General features: G+C 33.6%; 1 protein-coding gene across 1 annotated transcript in view; it reads right to left on the minus strand.

The window, feature by feature from the left end:
* Positions 1-22,105, minus strand: part of LOC142324298 (histidine decarboxylase-like) — a 124,461-nt gene that overhangs the window by 99,594 nt on the left and 2,762 nt on the right. The window contains exons 2-5 of the mRNA XM_075365226.1: positions 7,706-7,878; positions 7,146-7,259; positions 4,060-4,182; positions 2,991-3,125 (exon numbers count right to left, since the gene is read on the minus strand). Coding sequence (XP_075221341.1) covers positions 2,991-3,125; positions 4,060-4,182; positions 7,146-7,259; positions 7,706-7,870 — 537 coding nt within the window. The 5' untranslated portion in view covers positions 7,871-7,878. The remainder of the gene's footprint in view (positions 1-2,990; positions 3,126-4,059; positions 4,183-7,145; positions 7,260-7,705; positions 7,879-22,105) is intronic.

Consider the following 22,105-nt stretch of genomic DNA (forward strand, 5'->3'; position numbering starts at 1 on the left):
GCAACGGGTGCTCGGGTCCTCACCAACCATGTTAATCTAAACCAATATCTGTTTCGATTCCGCCTAACAGCTGATGAGCTGTGCGTCTGCGCGGAGGTCCAGTTAAATGAACACCTGTTGTTTGACTGCCCGGCTCTTGGGGGGGGGGGGCAGAGACCGGGCCACCCTGGAACTTAGAGGTCAAAGGGAAAATTGGCCACTCACAAGCAGCGAGTCAATGTGGCGAAAGCCGCATTATCGGACCGTGTGGGAGTCCTTGATGCGGTTGCTTTGTTCAACCGACGGACGGCAGTAGTTTACTTAAGGGAGAGTCCTACCCGCACTGATGTTGGAAGCTAACCTAGTCATATATATGGCTGACCACAAGCCAATTAAATCTCCAAGCGGTTTAAATCTCCAGGCACATGCTGGCATTCAGCAACCTAGGCGTGGTAGCGAATTGCTGTCTAGACGAAATAAATTTTTATTTAATTTATGGATGGCATATATATTTTTAGTAGTTGACTGGGAGCGCCTACTCATTTTAGTAAATATATGACAAGTAAGCGGTTGGGACAAGTAAGACATTCGGTCTTATGCTTTAGGATGACCGTATAGGGTGCTGGGGGAGAAATGCCAAGCAAATGAAACCAATAGTTCAAGAAGAATTTCCCATGACTCCGGGATATCAAAAACCAGTGTTCTGAGAGTATTAAAACGCCTGAAATCCCATCCGTACCACATTTCACTGCAGCAGGAATTGCATGGCAACGTCTTTGAATTAAGAGTAGCATTTTGTTGATGAGCGCTGGAAAAAGTACAGGTAGATTAAAATCTTTTTTCTTAATGTTCTATTTTCCGACGAATCAGGTTTTACTAATCATGAAGCAGTAAACAGACATAATATTCATTATTGGGCAGTGTAAAATCCACGGTGGCTAAGAGAAGTAGAACATCAACGTCCGTGGACTGTCAATGTTTAGTGCGGAATCATAGACTGTTAATTATTCGGACCGCATTTTTTCGATGGAAATTTGAAGGGAGAGAAATACGCAGATTTTCTAGAAATCAGTTGCCATTACGGCTTGATGAACTACCCATGGAGAAGAGAAGAACGATGTGGTTTCATCATCATGGTTATCCGGCACATTATTCAATTATCACCAGAGTAACTTTGGTCCACGAATAGAATAATCGTTGGATTGTTCGAGTTGGTCCAATTCATTGGCCTGCTAGTTCCCCGACACTACTCCAGTACACATTTTTTTATGGAGTTACCTTAAAAAACAGGTTTACCTAGAAGTACTAACTACTCTTGAAAATTTAAAAGAGCGTATAACAAACAGCTGTAGAGATATCAAGAGATAAATTCTATTAAACGTTCATAGGTCGTTCTTAAAACATATCGAAAAATTCATAGAAGTAGAAGTACATTTGTTGCTGTAATTTACGTAGAGTAAGTTTTTGTAATTATTTTAAATAAAGAAATTAAAAAAAAACATTTAAAGTATCAGTAATTCACTAAACGAAATATTTTCATAGATTCAACATAACTTAATTGAACAAACCATGCAACACATATATGCTATGTACTATACTGATAAGTACTATTTAATTAAGAAAATTCATTAAAACGTAAATATATTTTATTTAGGTTAATCCTTTAATCGATTGTTTTTTATTTAAAGTGTAATTTTCTTTTATTTAAAATTTAACATCAGCTGGATGTAACTCGTCAGCTGGGCCATACCTAATGAAACTAAAAACACCAATTTATACGCCTACAGTATTTTGAAGATGAATAACTAAAAAAACCTATCAGTTTTAGAAAAAAAAAATCTGAAATGAAATTAACTTTTTTTTGCAACGAAATTGATTCTGCAATACAAAGTATAGGTTCCTATGTAAAAAAAGTTAAGTTGACCTTGAAATGACCTTTATTTTCACCTTATCAAGAAGAACAAAGTTTATGAACGTATTTCTCTCTTGAAATGGAAAAACTTTAATAGGAAATATTCTTTCCTAAAATGTGTAGTTTTTGAGATATAGATGTGTCTCAATTTAAATGGACCACCTGGTACATGTATATTTTAATAAAATTTTAAGTATAATGTGCTTTAGTCAGTTGATAAATTGTTCCCGATTTATAATTTCAAATCTCTTTGTCAGATTAGCATCGGAAATGGTAATCGGTATGTTTAAATTACTTACAGACAGTACTTACTTATTCACTATATCATTAATTAGTTTTCTCACCAAACTTAAAAGTTTATCAAAATAAAATTAAAAAAAAAACAAAAAAAAGCTACTATATAAAGAATAAATTTTAAACCGACAGATTTCATAATGAAATCATGAATTTTTTTGTAAGTCAAAAATATTTAGAAACTTTCTGCCGATGATCTCGTGAAAATGATATTTAAAAAATGATATAATTTATTAAAATATATATTGTTTTTCTTTTACGGTTGTTTACTAAATTTTACAAAATATTATTAATGTTATACTAGTATTAGTATATTAGTATTCAAAACAGTAGATGTAAAATTCACTGTGTAAATAAGTATAGTTTGACTCTATGTGTAATACTGTACTTCCAAATATACTTCCTTTTGAGAACGCACTGTTTACTGTTTTCAGTCTCCGCACTAGAGAGAGAATGATATTTTATTAAAATTGCAGTTCTTTAAATGACAGTTAATTAAAATATTTTATGAGAGCAATTTTCTTTACATAATAATAAATGTTTAAAACTATTCGTACTAAAAACTATCCTGCAAGTTTTGTATGTCGCTTCTTCTAAAATTAATAAAACACTTCGAATCGTTACGTACATGTAAAATATTTTAGTCCTCTATGTTTAGTTTTATGTAATGTAAATATGTTATGTACCGATGTGAAAAACAAAACGAATTCGTGCACAGACTACAGTGTAATTAAGACAGTTTATAAAATAATATCCGTTCATATCACTCGACATTTTAATATTAAAATAAAGAAATACTACAAACCTGATCGGAGCAGTATGCTACTAATCTGCTGTTAATTTCAGCATCTTCAAAATCAGGGTTTATTTCTTTATATCTCCTTATAACTTCTGTCCGGCCAGCAAGTAAGCAAATGAATGTCGCTTCGCTCGACGTGGTCTGCGTAAAAATATTGGAATAAATTTAATACTTGAAAAAACTTCCAATATTAATAACTAAATTAATCATTAATTTAATAAGAAATAGCTATATATCTAAAGTACTTTGAGTAACTGATTTCTTCAAATACATTACAATAAATATAAAAACAACCATAAAAGAATACAAAAAGTCTTAGAGAAATATTTATGTATCGATTCCATTAAATTTAATTTTAATCAGATTTTTATCGGGGGAAAAAATGATCCGGCTTACACCTGCAACGTACTAGTAAAATAGTTTTCACAGTTTTTACTACTTATCAGTAAAGTGAATCGTTTTCAATTTTTTTTCACACTATAATGTGATATTACTCACTACTAATATCTGATTTGAAAATAAAGTTTAAGTTAAAAATTAGGCATACATGAACAAATGTGCATACTTTCTATTAATTTTTTACTATCACTGAAAATCGTTAAGAAGAAAATTAATTAAAAAAAAAAAAAAAAAAACTTAACGAATTAACCGGTCAAGCCATGTTTAATCTGATTTCCCGTTAGAATTCCGGAGTAGATTATGCTGATGCAAAAAACACATTATATGAAATAAATAGACAGAATAAGTAGCTTCTGTTTATTCCAGAATAAAACTAAACGATCTCTGCCCGATTACTTTCAATTAAAAAGTACTAATTTACAAAACCAAACCGAAAAACCTTTTAGAAGAAGATTACCGCGATCTACGTGACTAATTAAATATTGTGCAATATCTGATTTAAAGTTGTATATTTTGTAATAATACATTTCTTTTTTTTAACCGTATTAACTAGACAGAATTTTCGTAACAAGCTGCAAACCGTGTAATCGAACTAGCAAAACATCAGCGTATGAACTTAAGTTACTAAGGAAATCTTAAAAAAAGATTCTTTTATATTAAATTTAGATAAACTTACCTGTATCACACCGCCTCCAAGGCTGTCGTTACGTATATGAAGAAATTCGTCTGGTAGTCCAATCATTTTACCCAGCCAGTTCATCACCACAGTTTCTAATTCTGTGCAAGCAGGACTTGAAGCCTAGTAAAATTAGGATTATTCATCGTACAAGCTGATTTTTTTTAGATTAAAATTTTATTACAACGTATTATTAATATCTAAAGCTGAGAATTATTTTGATATTATCAGTTTTTTTTAATATGATTTCTTAGTTTTCAGAAACCCTTTGCCGATCAAGCTTGACGATTTCAGTGTTTCTAGTTGTAATTAGGACTATTTAAACTTTTCTGTTGAATCTGCCGATAAAAATTAACCGTTGCCTATTTTATTTTAATAACTTAAGCGTTATTCTGCATGCCTGTAATATTACTTATATCAGTAATAATAAATAATATATTTATTTATTTGTTCAAAGATTACAGATCTCTGTGTGTGTAGTGAGAATCTAGTAATACAGAAAACACACATACAATTTTAACTAATTGGATTTTCAAGGAGCGGGTATTGTAATACACGCCTCAATCTAACTTTTTTATGCGCTTCTATCCTTCTGAAATTACTATGTCTTTCGGTATATAAAATTAAAACTGATTCCCAAGAAGAAAGATAAAGGTTTTACGATTCTTCACTTTTACACAGTCTCATACTTCAGGAATGAATACCTACCGGTCTTTATCAAACGTTTGAGAAATGTATGTTTAATGTGGACAGTTTTAAATATGAATCTACTTAAAGACAAAAAGACTGCAATACGAATAAAAATATATCAAAGGAATAGAAAGAAAATATCCTGAGTTTAGGGTATCGCGGAATAAATGTATTTAAAAGTTATCATACATATAGTTTTAAATCAAATAGGTTTTCTAAAGCAAATTCAATTTATAAAATCCTATTTTTGATAATTTGGGAAAATTTTAGCTTTTTTTTTCTAATAATAACCTAATAGTACTGGATTGGTTGGAGAAACTGAGAATGGTTTTACATAACAGGAATGAGAACTAATTTTTAGAAAGCATTTGCAGATAATATTTTGATGAATGACAAATTTTGAAAGCGATGACATGATATCCCAAGTGAAGATATTTGAAAGCGAAAGATTAGTTTTCCCGTGAAGAAATCTGTGAAGTGCGAGTACAGTTAACCTATTTTAATTAAGTGACAAGTAACATTACAATTTAACTATTAACGATCGCAAAGAAAGAAAAGAAAGTTCATATTTTGATTTTATATTAGGCCAAAACGTTTTTAGCCAAAAGTTGAGGAATCTGCTTTCAGGTCCTAGAAAATATCCTCTTCTTTATATGGATAAGAGGTTTCCTTAAAGATACCTAATCCTGCTTCCAGTTGACTCTTTGGTATCTGAGGGAGAATCAGTCGGGCAATACATAAGTTATAGCATAGTAGTTAGCTGATATAAACATTATTTAGTGTACGTGTTCCTAATCATATATTTGTTAGTAATCTTTCAACTCATATAATTCTTAATATTTGTCTTTTAGTATTATGCCGTTGTCTTTTAGTATTATTTTATTCAGTATTCTCTTTGATGCTCGTTCATTAACATACATTATTATATTATTAGCAGGTATATTAATAACGAGTGATTGTATATCATTTTGTAAAATATTAATTGTATTTAAATAACAAAAATGTTTTTTTAAAAACATCTCTCTTTAAGTAGCAATCTTAGTTTATAGCGAACCGGTTCATGCAATTATCTAAACTGAGAAACTGTACGGAACGTGGATATCCACTATCAAGAGAAGTCTTGAAACATTTCTTGGGATATTTTGTCATTTCTCAGTCGCTGTTTGATTAGATCAGTCTTTCTGACCGTCTCCTTTATTCCTTGTTCTTAATCCTTTCTTCGCGGAGATCTATCAACTCCTTTTTATTTTTGGAGTTTGATGGGGACAACCCTATCTACGGTGCGCTATTCAGTGATTAAAAAAAGCTCAAACTGGGATTGAGATGCGTCTCGGATAAAATGGGACCTATTAGTTCATATTTAAAGTGAATGTTTTTCTAAAATATTTAATTTTTTGTTTTTTTGTTTTGTAATATTGAGAATTTTGTTTCGTTTAATACCTAGTTCAAAATTTACCACATTTTGATACGTTTTGTGTTTAATAAACTCTGAAATTCTTACGTTTGTGTTTAGTTTCTGGACTTTATTTATATTACTTTACTCAGAATCAAATTCTCTACAATTTTTTTTTCAACTTTTATGTGTCAATTACCCATTTAAAAAAATTATTTTAAATCAAACGTAAAATTGTGTGTTTTTCGATCCAAATCTTTTGTTTTTTACCCCAGATTTCTAGAAAACTACTAACGATTCAATTCTGAGACCTATTTCTTTCTATTTTTCGGGTTAGATTTCATATAAAACCACTAATTCATATAAAACCCCTTAATTTAGTTCCCATGAAATTTTCTCCAACCGACACTTGCTAACGAAACGTTTCCAAAGTTACGATTATATGAGCTTTCTTTTTTATATTCACCGTAAAACGTACCCTGAAAGTTTGTTACATTCTTCGTATATTATTCTGTATACACATCTCCTATCTTACATTATATCACCTTACGGCTAAAGTAATACAAGGGCATGTTTTTGTAGGATTATAAATGATTTATTTCTGCGCAAAGGAAAAATAATTATCAACTATCTGATATTTTATCTGGATTATGGTATATTTGCAAGGACGGAATTATCAGTCACATAGGTCGTTGGATCTAATAATGTTTTCCTTCATTATTAGAAAAATCCTGAAATAATTTTTAGACTCTTGATATATGTAAATTACCCGCTACAGTATATCTTCAAGTCCGAATCCACCTTAAAAACAAGTTTTCATTTAGTTTAAAAATATCACTACGTAAATGTAATCGCACTTGGTCGATTAAAAATTTAATGAAATACCAGTCAAGCTTGTAGCATGTAGCAGTGATAGAACTATAGTAAATTATAACGATACCAAATGTTTTGTGTAAATAGGTCATAACAAGGATTATAAAGATAGTTATTATTTAATACTTACCCATGTAAATCCTAAGCAATTTATTGCATCTGCTAACATATCACCCAAAAGAGATGGGAAAGAGTTGAGTGCCGGGAAATAAGCATGCATGTAGGGACTCTGCCAGTGAGTTACCTGTAAAATACCATTAAAATATAATTTAGCGCATTTTTTGTAAAACCGCTACATTTTAATAACATAAGCCTGTCTTACAAAATTAAACATTCTGGTTCATTTCGAGCTTCCTTGTATTTTTTAAGGAATTCATCCTCTATAACAGTTCCTAATATTTCTTCTAAAAACTGTTCTTTGTACATCTCTTAATCGGTTCATTTATGTGTCTGTACCACGAATCAGCGATCACTTGACATTTATGATATGATATTTTTTAAGGATAAACTCTATCGTATTACGTGAAATTCTTTCGAAATCTTATTTTGGGACATATATAAATCTATTTTTTTAAATAGTAATTTTATTTAAAATTAGATATGTTTAAGTAGATTTAAAAACATTAGTATTAGCACTTCATCTTAAGAGGATCTTTATTTTCATAATAATATTTATATAAAATAACTTACCCCAGGCATAATAACAGCGTCTATGTCCGCTATTATTTTCTCCCACGGTTCTGGATCTAAAGGCGCATCTTCTGGTACAAGCTGGCGTAAGTAACCCGGTTTTACATCTGGATACACTCTGCGGTCACGTATAGTTTGTAAATAATCTGCGATGTAATCGACCATTTCCTTACCTGTAAAGAAAGAGAAATTACCCGAAAAGGAAAAGAAATAAAACTAGCCAGAAAGAACACAACGTTAGAAGAAGCCACTAGAAATGCACAGCTGGAATTTTCTATATGATGATCAAAACTTCCTCGGATTATAAAGACTTCCTGTTCGCAGGTGAACAGATAAAAAATTCATTCGGAAGAGTTGAATGCGGATTTTAAGGTTTAGGATTTTGGCACTGCACTCCATCATGTGATAACGTCAGCTACTGCCTTCTGTTCATGAACAATAATGCTCAGTGTCTTTAAAAACATAGTAAAAATATAAATCTTTTTACAAGGTTGTTTTTGTGTTTTTTTCTCATTGTTTAAAAGCGTTGAATTTATTTCAACTCAGTTGAAATTGTAAATAATTTTTTGAGGAAAATTATTTAAAAAAAAATTAATAGAAGATTATTACTGAAATTACGTTATCTTGAAAAAATGAAGACCCTTGAAAAAGAAAACATTTAAGGCTTCTAGGAAGATCACTTCAAAAGGCAGAACTTAGTGCTCTGTAAAACAAAAGAATAGAGAGGCACAGACGGAAGAAAATTAAGTCCAAACGGGTAAAACATTATCGTTCATGTAATAAAATTTTAATATAAAAAAGGCGCACAGAATTGCAAAGTCGGATATACGAGGGTTGTTCAATAATCGAAGACACAAATTGAAACGGTTTACTTAATCGACGCGATATTTTTTCAGTTTTAAACATAATCCTCAGCAACATTATTACATTGTCTTATCTCTGAAACAGCTTATTTATGCCTGCTGCAAAGAAATTTTTGTTTTGATGTCGGAGACGATTTATGACATTTTCTTTGACGCGTCATCGCTATCTAACTTCTTACTACGTAGCGCCTCGTTGAGTGGACCAAGCAAGTGGAAATCCGACGGGCCCGTGTCATGATTATATGGCGGAGTGGGGTGAACTAGTACTTCAACGGTGGTTTCTAGAGTTACCTGAGCTATGTGAGGCTGGGCGTTATCGTAATGCAGAATGATACTTTTGCACTGAGATCCAGGACGTTTTTACAACAATACTGGCTTCACCTTTTTGATAAGCATATCACAGCAGTGTGCGCTGTTTATCGTATTGATCTTCTAGAAAATCGACAAAAACCGGGCCTTTTGTATCCCAAAAGACTGTCATCGTGATTTTTCCTGTGATGATCGGGTTCGGAATTTTTTTTTTATAGGTGAGGTTGATCATCCGGCTCTAGTGTTCCTAGGCGATTTAAAATCAAGAAATACAAGAGGTATTCGAATTAGAAGACTAGTAAAGATAAATAAACTTTTCAACCGCGTATCTATTTACTATTCCACGTTTCCCTCTGTTACTGCGCGATTAGAATGCCTCCACGGCCTACATTTTCTGAGAAAGAGACTCGGACGAATCTGAGTGCGATTTTTTTTGGACTTGTAAAGGAAACGTGTGGAGAAAAATGTTACCCAATTAAAAAGACATGCATAAACGCCTATTTTCTGTATAGAAGTTAAGTAAAGAAAATGGTAGAACCGTTACAGATAGTACTTATAGATAAATATCTTAGAAATACCCTAGCTACTTCCTTTAGATTAAAGGGCCAGTCTGTAAATCCCAACCGTCCAAGTATTTTCCTAGACGATTTCGTGCTTGAAGTGCAGCTAGAAGATTCGTAATCCTTACATAAGAAAATTGCCTCCATCTACTCTGAAAAAAGTAAGGGAAAAGTAAGGGTTCGAGAAATTATGGCAGAGTTTTCCTAATATCTCGAAAGGAATGATGTTAAAAATCTCCAAAACACTGGGTTCAAGGATAGAAAATTATCGACAGAAGATCGGAAGGATGCAACTGAACATTTACAAATTACTGACTCTGTTCTATAGAGACGGTCAATATTACGGCTACACATCGTACGTTCCTGAGGGTGGTTCAAAATTTAAGGTCTCAGGAGTACAAGATTTTTTTATATCTATGAAACATCGTATGGAAAGAATCATCGTATAAGTAGCTTGGCGAGAAAAAATTGTTGAATGTCCAATAGGATTCATTCCATTGTGCAATAGGATTCAACAGTTTTGACAGTAATCGATATCATATTTAAGAAATCAACGCTGTATCTTGTTACTCCATATAGATGCAATAAATCCAACGAAAATATTACAAAAATAATCCGATGGCTTCAGAAATCAAACGTAGAAGTTCCTAAAGATGTTCTCAATTTTGAGAATTTAACAAAGGTTTATCTGACAAAACTTGCGAAATTCTATTTTAAAGCAAAGTTAAAGAAACAAAACATTTTAGTGAAAACTATTCGACTGGATGAATAATTAATGTGAATGATTTAATATGAACGATACCGCATTGTGTTCTGAATAATATCGAAATACTTTGGGGTTATATAAAAATTAAATTATCTAACGCAAATTTCTCCGATTTGCATGAAAAAGGAAGTAGTGTCAGCGTTACATTAGAATGCTACAAAGAAGCCCTAAATCCAGTTACACTAGGATAATAGAAGAACTACATTGAGCACATTAAAAAAAAAGAACAAGAAAATTACAGAAAGTAGAATACACAAGCCCGCAGGGTTCCGTTCTCGGTCGCCTACTGTGGAACGTGGAATTCGACGGATTTCTGGAATTGACGTTTCCAGAAGGGGTCACGACCCAGTCTTTCGCCAATAACTGTCTCCTTTTATTTCGTGATAATTCACGACCACAGCTAGAAGGCCGAGCGCAAGCGGCTTTGTCAACCGCAGAGGACTGGCTAGACATGCAAAATTTAAAGATTTCTTTGCCTTAGACGAAGTTTATGTTTCTCAAGGCTGCAGACAAATTATCGTACAGTCGTAACCGCCCCCCAACATTAAATATAAAGGCTGTGTAATCAGCCGAGTTAGAGTTCATAAGTACCTAGGTGTTTTGTTTGATGAGAAGTTGCTGTTTAGCAACCATATTAGACAAGTAACGGCGGACGCCGTCTCTGTGATGCACAAGCTTATAAAATCCTTCTAAGCTTCCGAGAAATCCGCTCGGAAGGATTATGGGCTGTCGGGCCGTCATTTGTATATGGTGTACCGAGGTGTCTTCGAAAGTATGACCTCTTATGCTGCGTCCGTTTGGGAGCATAGGTTAGACAGAAATAAAGCACTTATTCAGAATTTAATGAGTACCCAGCGCAGAGCCTTAATCGTATGCAATGGTGTGTTTAAAACAACCTATTACGAGGCTAACGCCGTATTGTTAAAGGCTCTCCCAATCGATTTAGTGGTGAAAGTTTGGGCGGCCATGTGGAAGTTGCGAAGAGGCAGGAAGGCCAGGTATTTGGGATGCGGTTTCGAGCTGGGCTTGTACCGGAGAGAAACTGTGATCACAATGAACCGGAACTAAATTACGAACAGTTGCCCATCTCCCGACTGCGGAGGAAGCTTTAAAGCCTCCGATGGAGGCATGGCAGGAAGAATGGTACTCCACGACCTAGGAAAGGTCCTTGTATAAATTTATACAGGATTTGGGGGAATGATACGTCTCTAGTTCATTTTTAAGGGCCACGAGGGCCCAAGTGCTCACCAATCATGTTAATTTTATTTATATAAGTTCTGCCTGGCAACTGATGAGCTGTGTGTCTGTGGAAAGGTCTAGTCGAACAAGCATATGATGTTAGGCTGCCCTGCTCTTGGGGCAGGCAGAACTCGGATCACCCTGGAACTTAGAGGTGAAAGAGAAAATTAGTCACTCACAAATCGCGAGTCAACGTGGTGTGAACCGCATTTTCGGACCGAGTGGGAGTTCCTTGATGCAGTTGCGTTGTTTAGTTGGCATCAGTTAAGGGGAAAGACTCTTGCCGCACTGCTGTCGGAGGCTGCCTTCGAGAAATGGCTGGTAATCGGCCAATTGCTCCAAGCGATGTAAATGGTGAACAGGTACTTGCTGACATTAGTGACCTACGCGTGGCAGTGTTTTGTTGTCTTTCACAAAATAAATTTTATATTTATGACAGTCATATAGTATAGACGGGGTGCGCCTACTCAATTTAGTTTAATATGTATTATTTATTAATATGTATTAGTTTATTTAATGTGACTAGTGAACAGCTGGACACAAAGCGAATGGTGTATTGTACCATGCTTATACCGTCATGCTATTAGATTAGCTCTAGGAGCTAGTTAGGAATCTGGTCGCACAAACTGTTCGAGGTACAGTTGCTCTTCGTGGCGCAGACATTCGGTCTTATGCTTTAGGGTGACTAAACCAGGTGGTGGAGGAAGTAATGCCAGTAAACCAGCTTTCCTAATGACCGTAAATTAGTATAACTTCTTGAAAGTCCGTTCTATCATAAATACCGAAATTAAAATACATAGTGTAGCCCTACGGTTTCAGGGACCCTTGTCTTCCACCTGCCTCATGAAAAAATATACGCAAAATAGAATTATGAGGTATTTGGATCTTTTCTATTAAGAAATGCCTTCAAAAAAATTAAAATAGTATAGGAAGAAAAGGGCCTTCTCGCCCTCCGAATAGCTAACGACCGCTAAACGTTATCATTTAAAAGTTAACAACTTTTAAATAATAACGAATTGGAAATATCCTATTTAAAAATTTTTATTTTACCTTTTGAAACAAAAAAAACACCTTGCTCTCCAAAAACTTCTAGCTACCGTCAATTCGAAATTCAAAATTTTGTTTATTCAATCCCTTATTTTTAAAACCGTATATTTATTGAATACTAGTAAAAACTATATGATACCAAGCGATTGCTACTCGGTTACATAACACCTTTTGTTAACCAAAAAGTAATTTTACGGAATTTGAACGTTATTTTTAACGTAAATAATTTTTCAAGTACAGAAAACAAATCTCAGTATTATCATAGAGGTCAGGGACTCTTTTATCTTTCGAAAAAAAAACACCTACTTGTCCTCTCAAGAGCTTCTAGCTATCTTTAATTCAAAATTGAAAACCTGCGATATTCAAACCCTTATTCTTTAAACGTTATGCCCCTTAAGGACCGATATGAACTTTATGGTATTGAAAGTTTGTTTCTTATCCGATTACTGTTAGGTTCCTTAAGCCCTTATATTAACATAAGAATAGTAATCTATTAATTTTATCGGTATCTGAAATAATTTTATGGTAGTTGAAAATTTTAGGATTATTTTAATTAAACTTCGATGAAATAAAAATCTCACTATTTCAAAAAAGTCAGAAATTCCTTGTTGATGTAAGCCTTTATTTAATTAAAAATGAAATTAAATATTTCCCGCCTTCAAATTACGAAAATTAGAAAAAATATATGTTATGTTCTAACCGTTACTTTCCACCGGCCTCCGTGGCGTGAGTGGTAGCGTCTCGGCCTTTCATCCGGAGGTCCCGGATTCGATCCTGGTCAGGCATGGTATTTTCACACGCTACAAATCATTTCATCCCATCCTCTGATGTAATAAGCTGACGGTGGTCCCGGAAGTTAAACAAAAAAAAAAAAACTTACTTTCCTAATACATTATTTCGGAGCAAATAGAAAGCTCAATTATGCTAACTATGTCTGAGCCCCCTTACCCCCTCCAATTACCCTTAAGTTATGAAAATAGGCTTCGCATCTAGCGTAAAATTAATATTTTTTATATTGAAAAAAAAACTGAAATCTTCGTAAATAAAAATTTGTTTAAAATTTTTTTATCTTCTAATTTTTCTTTATATTTTTTAAATATTTTATTTTGTTTAAAAAATGAAATTTTTTTTATCTATTTACATATTATAATATTTTGTGTGACTCGGTGACCAAAAATAACTTGATGCAAACGAACCCATCGGTATTCTATTTTGTATTACTTCCAGGAGTGCACATGTCCCGGAACGCCTTTCCAGTACTGCTTTTGGAAGAAATAAAAAAGTATCCTTTCACATAAAATCGGTTTTAACTTAAAGTCTAGGCTACGTTTTATTTTAACATTAGTATCGATTTTTATCATATTTCTTCCTTTCTTTTTCCTGTTTAGCCTCCGGTAATTACCTTTCAGATAATACTTCAGAGGATGAATGAGGATGATATGTACGAGTGTAAATGAAGTGTAGTTTTGTACAGTCTCAGTTCCACCGATCCTGAGACGTGTGGTTAATTGAAACCCAACCACCAAAGAACACCGGTATCCACGATCTAGTATTCAAATCCGTGTAAAAATAACTGACTTTACTAGGACTTGAACGCTGGAACTCTCGACTTCCAATACAGCTGATTTGGGAAGACGCGTTCACCACTAGACCAGCCCGGTGAGTTTTTTATCATATTTCTTAATGAAAGATATTAGACTTCATTTCCTTAAACTTCGGCACTTTGCGACGAACTGGTATAACGAATGTTATGCGAATATGAAATGTTTTTATGGATATTATAATCGTTCGGTTTCGCTCCTAATCCTCACTTCATTTTTATTTTTATTGGTATGTTATTAACAAATTATGAGTCCCGATAAAAAATATAACCTAAATTTTTAAAAAATCAGACCACACGAAAACCGTCCTTGCTTTTGGATATCCGTGGGAAAACGGCGACAAAATAAGTCGCTAATAATCTAATTCACGACAAAAAAAAACTTTTGACATGGAAAAAAATGTTTGGTTCTTTTCGATGTAAACATCGAAATGAATGTGCATTTTTTTTAACACCGTCATGTAGCCCCTGAGGTTGGACTGTATTCTTGTGGTGTGACATGATACAAAATCAACCGTTCCGGTACTGGAAAATTTACGGGTGCACCCCTGATTATTTCCATCACTTTATTTTTTTTTCTTATCGTATAACATCAGTATCAGTTTTACTTAGATTTTTACGGTAAATTAATTAAGACACGATTAAAGAACATATTCTCTGTTTTATTAAGAAATATTTATAGAAGAGCATCTCCCCCATCTAACAGTTTTCAACCAATCTCTCCGGCACATAATAAAATTTATATATTTTTTCCATTTGCACTTATAATATTTTTCCAAAAAAATATTTACAGCTTCCACGATTGATAATAAGTTACCATCCGGGATGAAACCGGGTATGCCTATTCCTCCTGCCGGAATATATATATATATATATATATATATGTGTGTGTGTATGTGTGTGTAAAATAATATTCATTAGTTGTGTTTTCATTTAATGCAATAAACAAAATACTTGATCAGGACCCGAAACGAAATATTGGAAAGTTAACTTTCGGTACGTTTACCCTACCTTCTCTTAATACAGTAGAAGCATGGCCGACAATTTTTGCCTCCGGGCCGAATTGGAAAGAAACTTTTTTCACGGGCCAAATGAAATATTAAAATTAAAAAAGTTAAATACAAAATTTCATTATGGAATTTGTTGTATTTTATTTAGATTCATTAAAGAAAAGGTTTGTTCCCAAATATAAGTTGAGCTGAAAATTACTAAATATTCCTTGGCAAGTTTTTTAAATTTCCGTTTTTTCCATTATTCATTTGCTTATAAAAACAACTAATATTGAAAACTTTTTCGCGGGTCTCATAAATTCATTACGCGGGCTGTATGTTGCCATGCCTGTTATATACAGTGTAGTACATGCAGTGTTTCCGGGAAAGTAAAGAGGTAAAACAGAAAATATATTCTCTGCTTTAAAAAAAAAATCCCTAAAAGTAAACCTACTTATAACGATGATAATAAAGTGACCTTTAAATAAATGTGAATTATTGATATCAAGCAACCATAAACGAAGAAGCGACAAAAATAAAAATAATAAAATCGGTATCTATTATTAAAAAATGTGTCTTTGCTGTAGCGACTTAAATCGTGAAACTCTTAAAATTCATAAAATCAAACGCGGATGAATCAAAAGTAATACGTATGTAATTATTATTTTTTTAAATGTAAGCGACATCAAGACCATGTAATGTGATGCATGTTTATAGAATTATAAGATTCCCACTGTTCCTATCGATATCTCAATTTTTCATGATTTTATTAAATATACAACGTATCTTTGCAAAAGCTCACACAACCTGCCATGCAAAAGACCATATAATATCATCTAACGTGACGCATACGTATAGAAAATCGGATTCTCACTGTTTTTACCTACCCGCCGGATGGCCAAAACTTTTTTGTCAATTTTTAGACTGATTTTTTGTATCTAAAGAATTTTTTCAACATCATGGTACCACCGTGAAAACAGCTGCGTCGATCTCAACAAGGTTTATTTCTACTGGATTAATAGGAAAAACGTTATGCGCGAACAAATACAAAAAAATATGTACGGGTCGAAGACATAACCTACTTTTTTGAAGTCTGTTAAAAACAGTTGTAATTTCGTTTCAGATAAACGTAACTTAATTATCGCTCGGAAAAAAAATCCTCCTGATAACCGGATAATTTTTATTTTTGTTGATTTTCATGGTTATCTCGTTAGACAATAAATTTTCGTAAGATGATCGAATAGATTTAGTCTATCGTACAATCAAGCCTCATAGCTACTGTATCGCTTTCAAGTGTCTTAATGAAACGCAAAGCTGGTCGTCAGTATAGCATACAATATTAATTTTACCCATGCATTTTCGTTCGAAATGTAATATATCTTTAACATCCATAAAAAGATTAAAACGAATATTCAACTTGAAAAAATACGATCTGTTATATCGATGTAATAAGGCCAGTAAATTTGAAATTATTGTGTTTCCGACCTTTTATAATTACGAATAGGTAAAATACTGTCATTAATACCTAAAAGAAAAAAAAGAAAAGAAAAAGTCTAGGTGTAGTTTTATAACAACAAAAAACCTCGAATTAGAGCACTGCTTCGTCAGAAATAATTATCTGGTCGATTTCGGATTAACTATTAGCGGGGACCTTCATTTCGCATGAACTGCTATAAATATCACCTCGATGTCTTTAAAAAAAGTGAAATCTTAACCCCCGTATATTGACAAAAGTAGAGCGGATGAACTGAAAAAATTAAGAATTATCCTTTTTTCTGTCATTTAAGTCGTTAACCGTTAACGGTTAACTTTTCTAAGTGTATTTATTCTATTATAAATTCTCCAAAACCGGCGCAACCTCTTGTTCCCTTCAATTCAAAGTTTTTTCGAACGAATTTCTTTTTTGTGTTAATTTACGTTTACTGCATTATTTCAACTTAGATTTACTTACTGATTGCTACATGACGAATTTCGGCGGCCAGGTGTACTTTATTCCATCGGTATTTTCTGCAACGGGGTCTAGTACCTTATTATGCGTCTCCAGTTGTATTTGTCAAAGTAAGGTTTTACGTGGAGCCTGGCAGTTTCCCTGTGCTGTTTATTCCGACATTTCAGTAACCAGCACAAGCACAAGCGTTCGGGAACTGGAGTATGAGCACTATTATCAGGATCGACGAAATTTTACCGATGATTTACAGTATAATGGCGGAGCCTTTTCATTTCTCGCCCATCGGTTTGGTACGCGCGCCAGGAATCCGAATGCAATACGCTGCCGTCATTAACTTTGTCTTTTACAGCATTCAGAAGAGTTTGAATCGATCTATCAACAACTTTTACAGCCGATACACTCGCCGTTTACTCTCGACAAAAGCCACCGAAAACCCATGGTTGTGGTTAGATGCGACCAGCATGATTTTTGCACCTCTAGAACATCGTCTCATCGATTTCAACAATTTTAACCGTTTCTCCAAATTTTATGGCCTGTGCTGTTCAGTATAGTCGACAAACACTTCTAGAATGGAATTATTCCATTCGGAAAACTGAATTTTGACCGGTAATCGGTTCAAGGTTGTACGAAGCAACAGTTTGACGTCGCGAAGCTCAGGTTCGAATTTCAGGCGCGTACTGATACGCACATTGATTTTCAATGGCAAGTACGTTTGCTGCAACGCCGTGAAACACTTTCGTAAAGATACATATCGTGTCCATTGCGACACATCCTGGTTCCCAGTAGAATTCCTTGCAGTTGCAGGAACGCAACGGCATCGTGTTCATCAGTAGGCAAATTCCTACCGTTCATCTTAAACGTCGATTTAAGATGAACGGTAAAATCGAACTGCTTTAGTGATCAGCGTACGGAATCGATTCTAACTAACCGGCTGCACCGCATTAGATAAAAATACCATGTTGAATTTATGTCATTGCGATAAGGAAAATTACACTTATGTTATCCTTTCTGTTCGCGGTATTCAAATAGCATTTCGATATCATTAAAATTAAATAAATCGGGTATTTAAACAAATAATAAGTAGCACTGATATTCGATAAAATTACCTACGTACAATCGTACGCAGTCAACTGCGTACGTTTGCCAACGAGTGCTGGTACCGAAGCAACGAGCACATTAACAATCAAACTATATTATATCTACCACACCTCAGTTACGACACTAGAATTATTAATTTCAGCTCTACTTTAAGCGGTGTTCCTAGCCACACTTAAGTTAGCCCTACCTGAAAGAAGAAATTCAGTGAAACCAGAAATTTTTAAGATCTTAATTATTACCAAATTACCCAAACAAATTGTATTAGCGAGAATTTATTCTCAAAGAATGTAAACAAAATCAACAAAATTATTTTTTTAAATAAATAATAACACATGAAAAAAGAAAAAAAAGGAGAACCTAATATAAGCACTGCATTCTCATAAAAAAGACATTTCTTTTATTGTAAGTAGTAGTTCTATGTATGCATAGTGTTTAATGAGACAACTTACTTTTATATGATTTTGTGTAAATACAATTTGTGTAAATTGTATAAATTAACCGGGATGAGAAAAATAGACGATGTAAAATGGCCGAGAAATTCAATAAAGAGTAAAATAAGTAATAAAACTGATGTAAAACTAAAGAAATTTACATAAAATGTATTTGCATCTCAGCTGCTTCCTTACATGTTTACGATCGAACCGTCTACGTTCCGAATAAATTAAAAATATCGTTATCTGAATTCATAAATCTGTATTGTTTTAATCATCATCATTAAAATTACTTTGGTAAATATTTCCACTAATCTTATAATTACTGATCTTAAATTATATAAAGATCTTCGGATGCTATGGAATAAGGGTCGATTTTATTGATTAATTTCTTTTTGTGTTAAATGTATACCATAATTATAAAGACATGTCTGAATCGTTTAAGAAGTTTCGTTATTACACAAGTTTTAAGGTGAAAAGTGCTATACTTTCGAAATACATTTCTATAAATTTTTTTCAACATTAATTTAAAACTCTTTTTTAGTGTTTGCTACATGAAATATTATAGCAATATTTATCTACATTTCAATTATTAATATATGTCTCATTTTTTCGTTCAGACTATATATGGAGCGCGAAAAGATAATTTGTTGAATCTATTTTAATGTTTTAACTCATAATCGACTCATTTTGTTTTCCTTTCTTCGAGCCAACTCTTTTCATACCCAAACTCATAACTACTCTTTACTCTTTACTCTTTACTCTTTACTCTTTACTCTTTACTCTTTACTCTTTACTCTTTACTCTTTACTCTTTACTCTTTACTCTTTACTCTGTTTACTCTTTATTCTTATCAGTTAACTTTTAAAAGAGATCCCAGTCTACAATATATTTTTCTGAAACTTCAACCTCTTAATACGAGGGTTATTTTTTTCAAGGTCCGATCGGTCACGAAATTAAAACCACAGTGAAAATAAAAACTTTTTTATTTGTAACAAGTACTTACATAGTTACGCTATTTCCTTACATAGTCGCCACTCCGATTTAGACATTTGTCGTAGCGGGGTACCAACTTTCCAATACCCTCGTCATAGAACGGAGCCGCCTGTGTTTTCAGCCATGTTTTTAAGCTGGTCGGCAGCTCGATGTCTGTTCCAAAATGTTGTCCTCCTAGTCAGCGTTTCATGTGAGCAAAGAGGTGAAAATTGGAGGAAGCCAAATCCAGGCTGTATGGTGGGTGATCAAACACTTCCCAACGAAAACGCTGCAGGAGCTCTTTGTTACAGCTGCAGTGTGCGGCCGAGCATTGTCATGGAGATAGACAATGCCTGATGACAACATTCCTCTCCGCTTATTCTGAATTGCCCTTCGTAGACGTTGAAGAGTCACGCAGTATGAGGCTGCAGTGATGGTCGTGCCACGTTCCATGAATTCCACCAAGAGAACTCCATTCCGGTCCCAGAACACAACAGCCACACGCTTTCTGTTGGAGAAGGTTCCTTGAACTTCTTTGGTTTAGTGTGAGAATGAGAATGCATCCACTGTTTGGATTGTTCTTTTGTTTCTTCAGTTTCGAAATGGACCCATGTCTCGTCCCCTGTGAAAAGTTTGTTCAAAAACTCTTCTCTTTCATTGTGGTAGCGTTGGAGAAACATCATCTCGTTCGTTGGAGAAAGCATCTTGGGAACCCATCTCGCACACAGTTTGCGGTACTGAAGTCTCTCACTCAAAATGGTGTAGAGAGCTGACCTTGAAATTTCAGGAAACGAATCACTCAATACAGAAGTTCTGAACCGACGATTTTCTCGAAATGCTTCATCCACTCGCTCAACCAGAACATCGCTTGACACTCGCGTGTTACAGATGTTATGAACATCTGTACGTCCTGCTTTAAAGTTCCTGCAACATTGTCGCACTTTGTTGTCACTCGTTGAAGTTTCATCGTATACATTACTTATTCGTCGATGAATTTCAGTCGCATTACACCCCTCAGCCTGAAGAAATCGAATTACCGCACGTACTTCACACTTGGCGGGAGATGTTATTGTTGTAGATATGTTTACGTGCTAGCTGCGTGTTCAGAACTAAACGAAGTGACGCGGCGTGATTGAAGGCCATACTAGAGACGCTGCGCAACACATATGAGCAAAGGTTCATCCGATTTTTACGCGGGTTTTTATTTCGCGACCGATCGGACCTTGAAAAAATAACCCTCGTATACGAGATCCTTCTAAATTGCTTCGATCCAGTTTAATCTTGTTTTTCTATAGCAGAGATTTATTAATTTTTTCAATTATTGTATTACTGTTCTTTGTGATCTTTCTATTCATTTAAAATTTTATTAATGTACCAAATTTCAACCCCCTTTTGTAATACAAAATTTCAATTGCCTTTATTTTCTTTCTGTCTATTTTTCTATTTTCCATATTTCATTACCGTGAAGTGTTTATATTATATGCAAATTTTTCTTCGTTTTTTAGTTGTATATTTCATTATTTCACACTAGCTGAAATTTTTTTCATGAAAGCTCTTTTTGCTTCTGCCACTTGCTTTTGATATCTGCAACATTTTGTCCATTCTTTATCATTTTACTCCGTAAATAGAAAAATCCAATGACTGCTTTTATTATGTTTACCTAAATTACTATTTAATTTTTCATTATCCTCCTTTTTATCACATTTCATTACCTTTGTTTTAAACTTACTTTATACGTAAATTTCTCTTTTAGAAATAAATAAATCCATTCCATTTTTAATATATATTGTGACTCAGTTTTGGTCTCTATCAAAATATCAGTGTCATTAGTGGATTTTCTCTCCTTGCATTTTTACTTAACTCTTTGATTTATTGTTTAATTCTTTGTCGTTTCTTCTGCAAATAAGCTGAAAAGCAAAGGGATGGACGTCAGTCATTTTTAATTAGAGTTTATTTTTCTTCATCTTTCGCTCTTCAACAATAGTACCCATATTTAATTCTGATCTTTCTTATCATTTCAAAGATTTTATTCTATTCTACATCATATAATTCTTTCTACAGATCTATAAATTCCATGTATGTGGTTTTATTACTCTTCTTATCTGACCTGCTAATGTTAGTCTGTGAACTAGAGTAGCCTCCTTTATGACCGCATTCTTCCTAAGAACCAGTCTTCACCTTCCATCATATGTTCTATTTGTTTGTAAACGTCTGTTAAGGAAGGTCAAATAAATTATCCTAGTGAATATTTTTGATGCGTGAGATATTTGACTGATACTATGAAATCCTTACATTTATGTTCTCCTGCTTTCTTTGATAGGGTAACATCACACGTTTTTTTTTCAAATCTGAGGGTACTTCTCTAGTATCAAATTTTTCAGTTTAATGTATAAAGCTTTTATAGTCCTACTTCATCCAAACAACATAGTGATTCAGATGATGTATCATCAAAAAAAAAATCATCTGATGCTTTATTCTTGTGTTCTTGAAGCCTTTCAGGGTCTAGCAAATTCAGATAGTAGTACAGAGTCTTCTCTAAAATCTCTATCAGTTAATTTTTTTCTCTTGGAGTACT

This window comes from Lycorma delicatula, chromosome 4 (genome assembly GCF_047948215.1).
Source record: "Lycorma delicatula isolate Av1 chromosome 4, ASM4794821v1, whole genome shotgun sequence".
NCBI classification, from domain to species: Eukaryota; Metazoa; Arthropoda; class Insecta; order Hemiptera; family Fulgoridae; genus Lycorma; species Lycorma delicatula.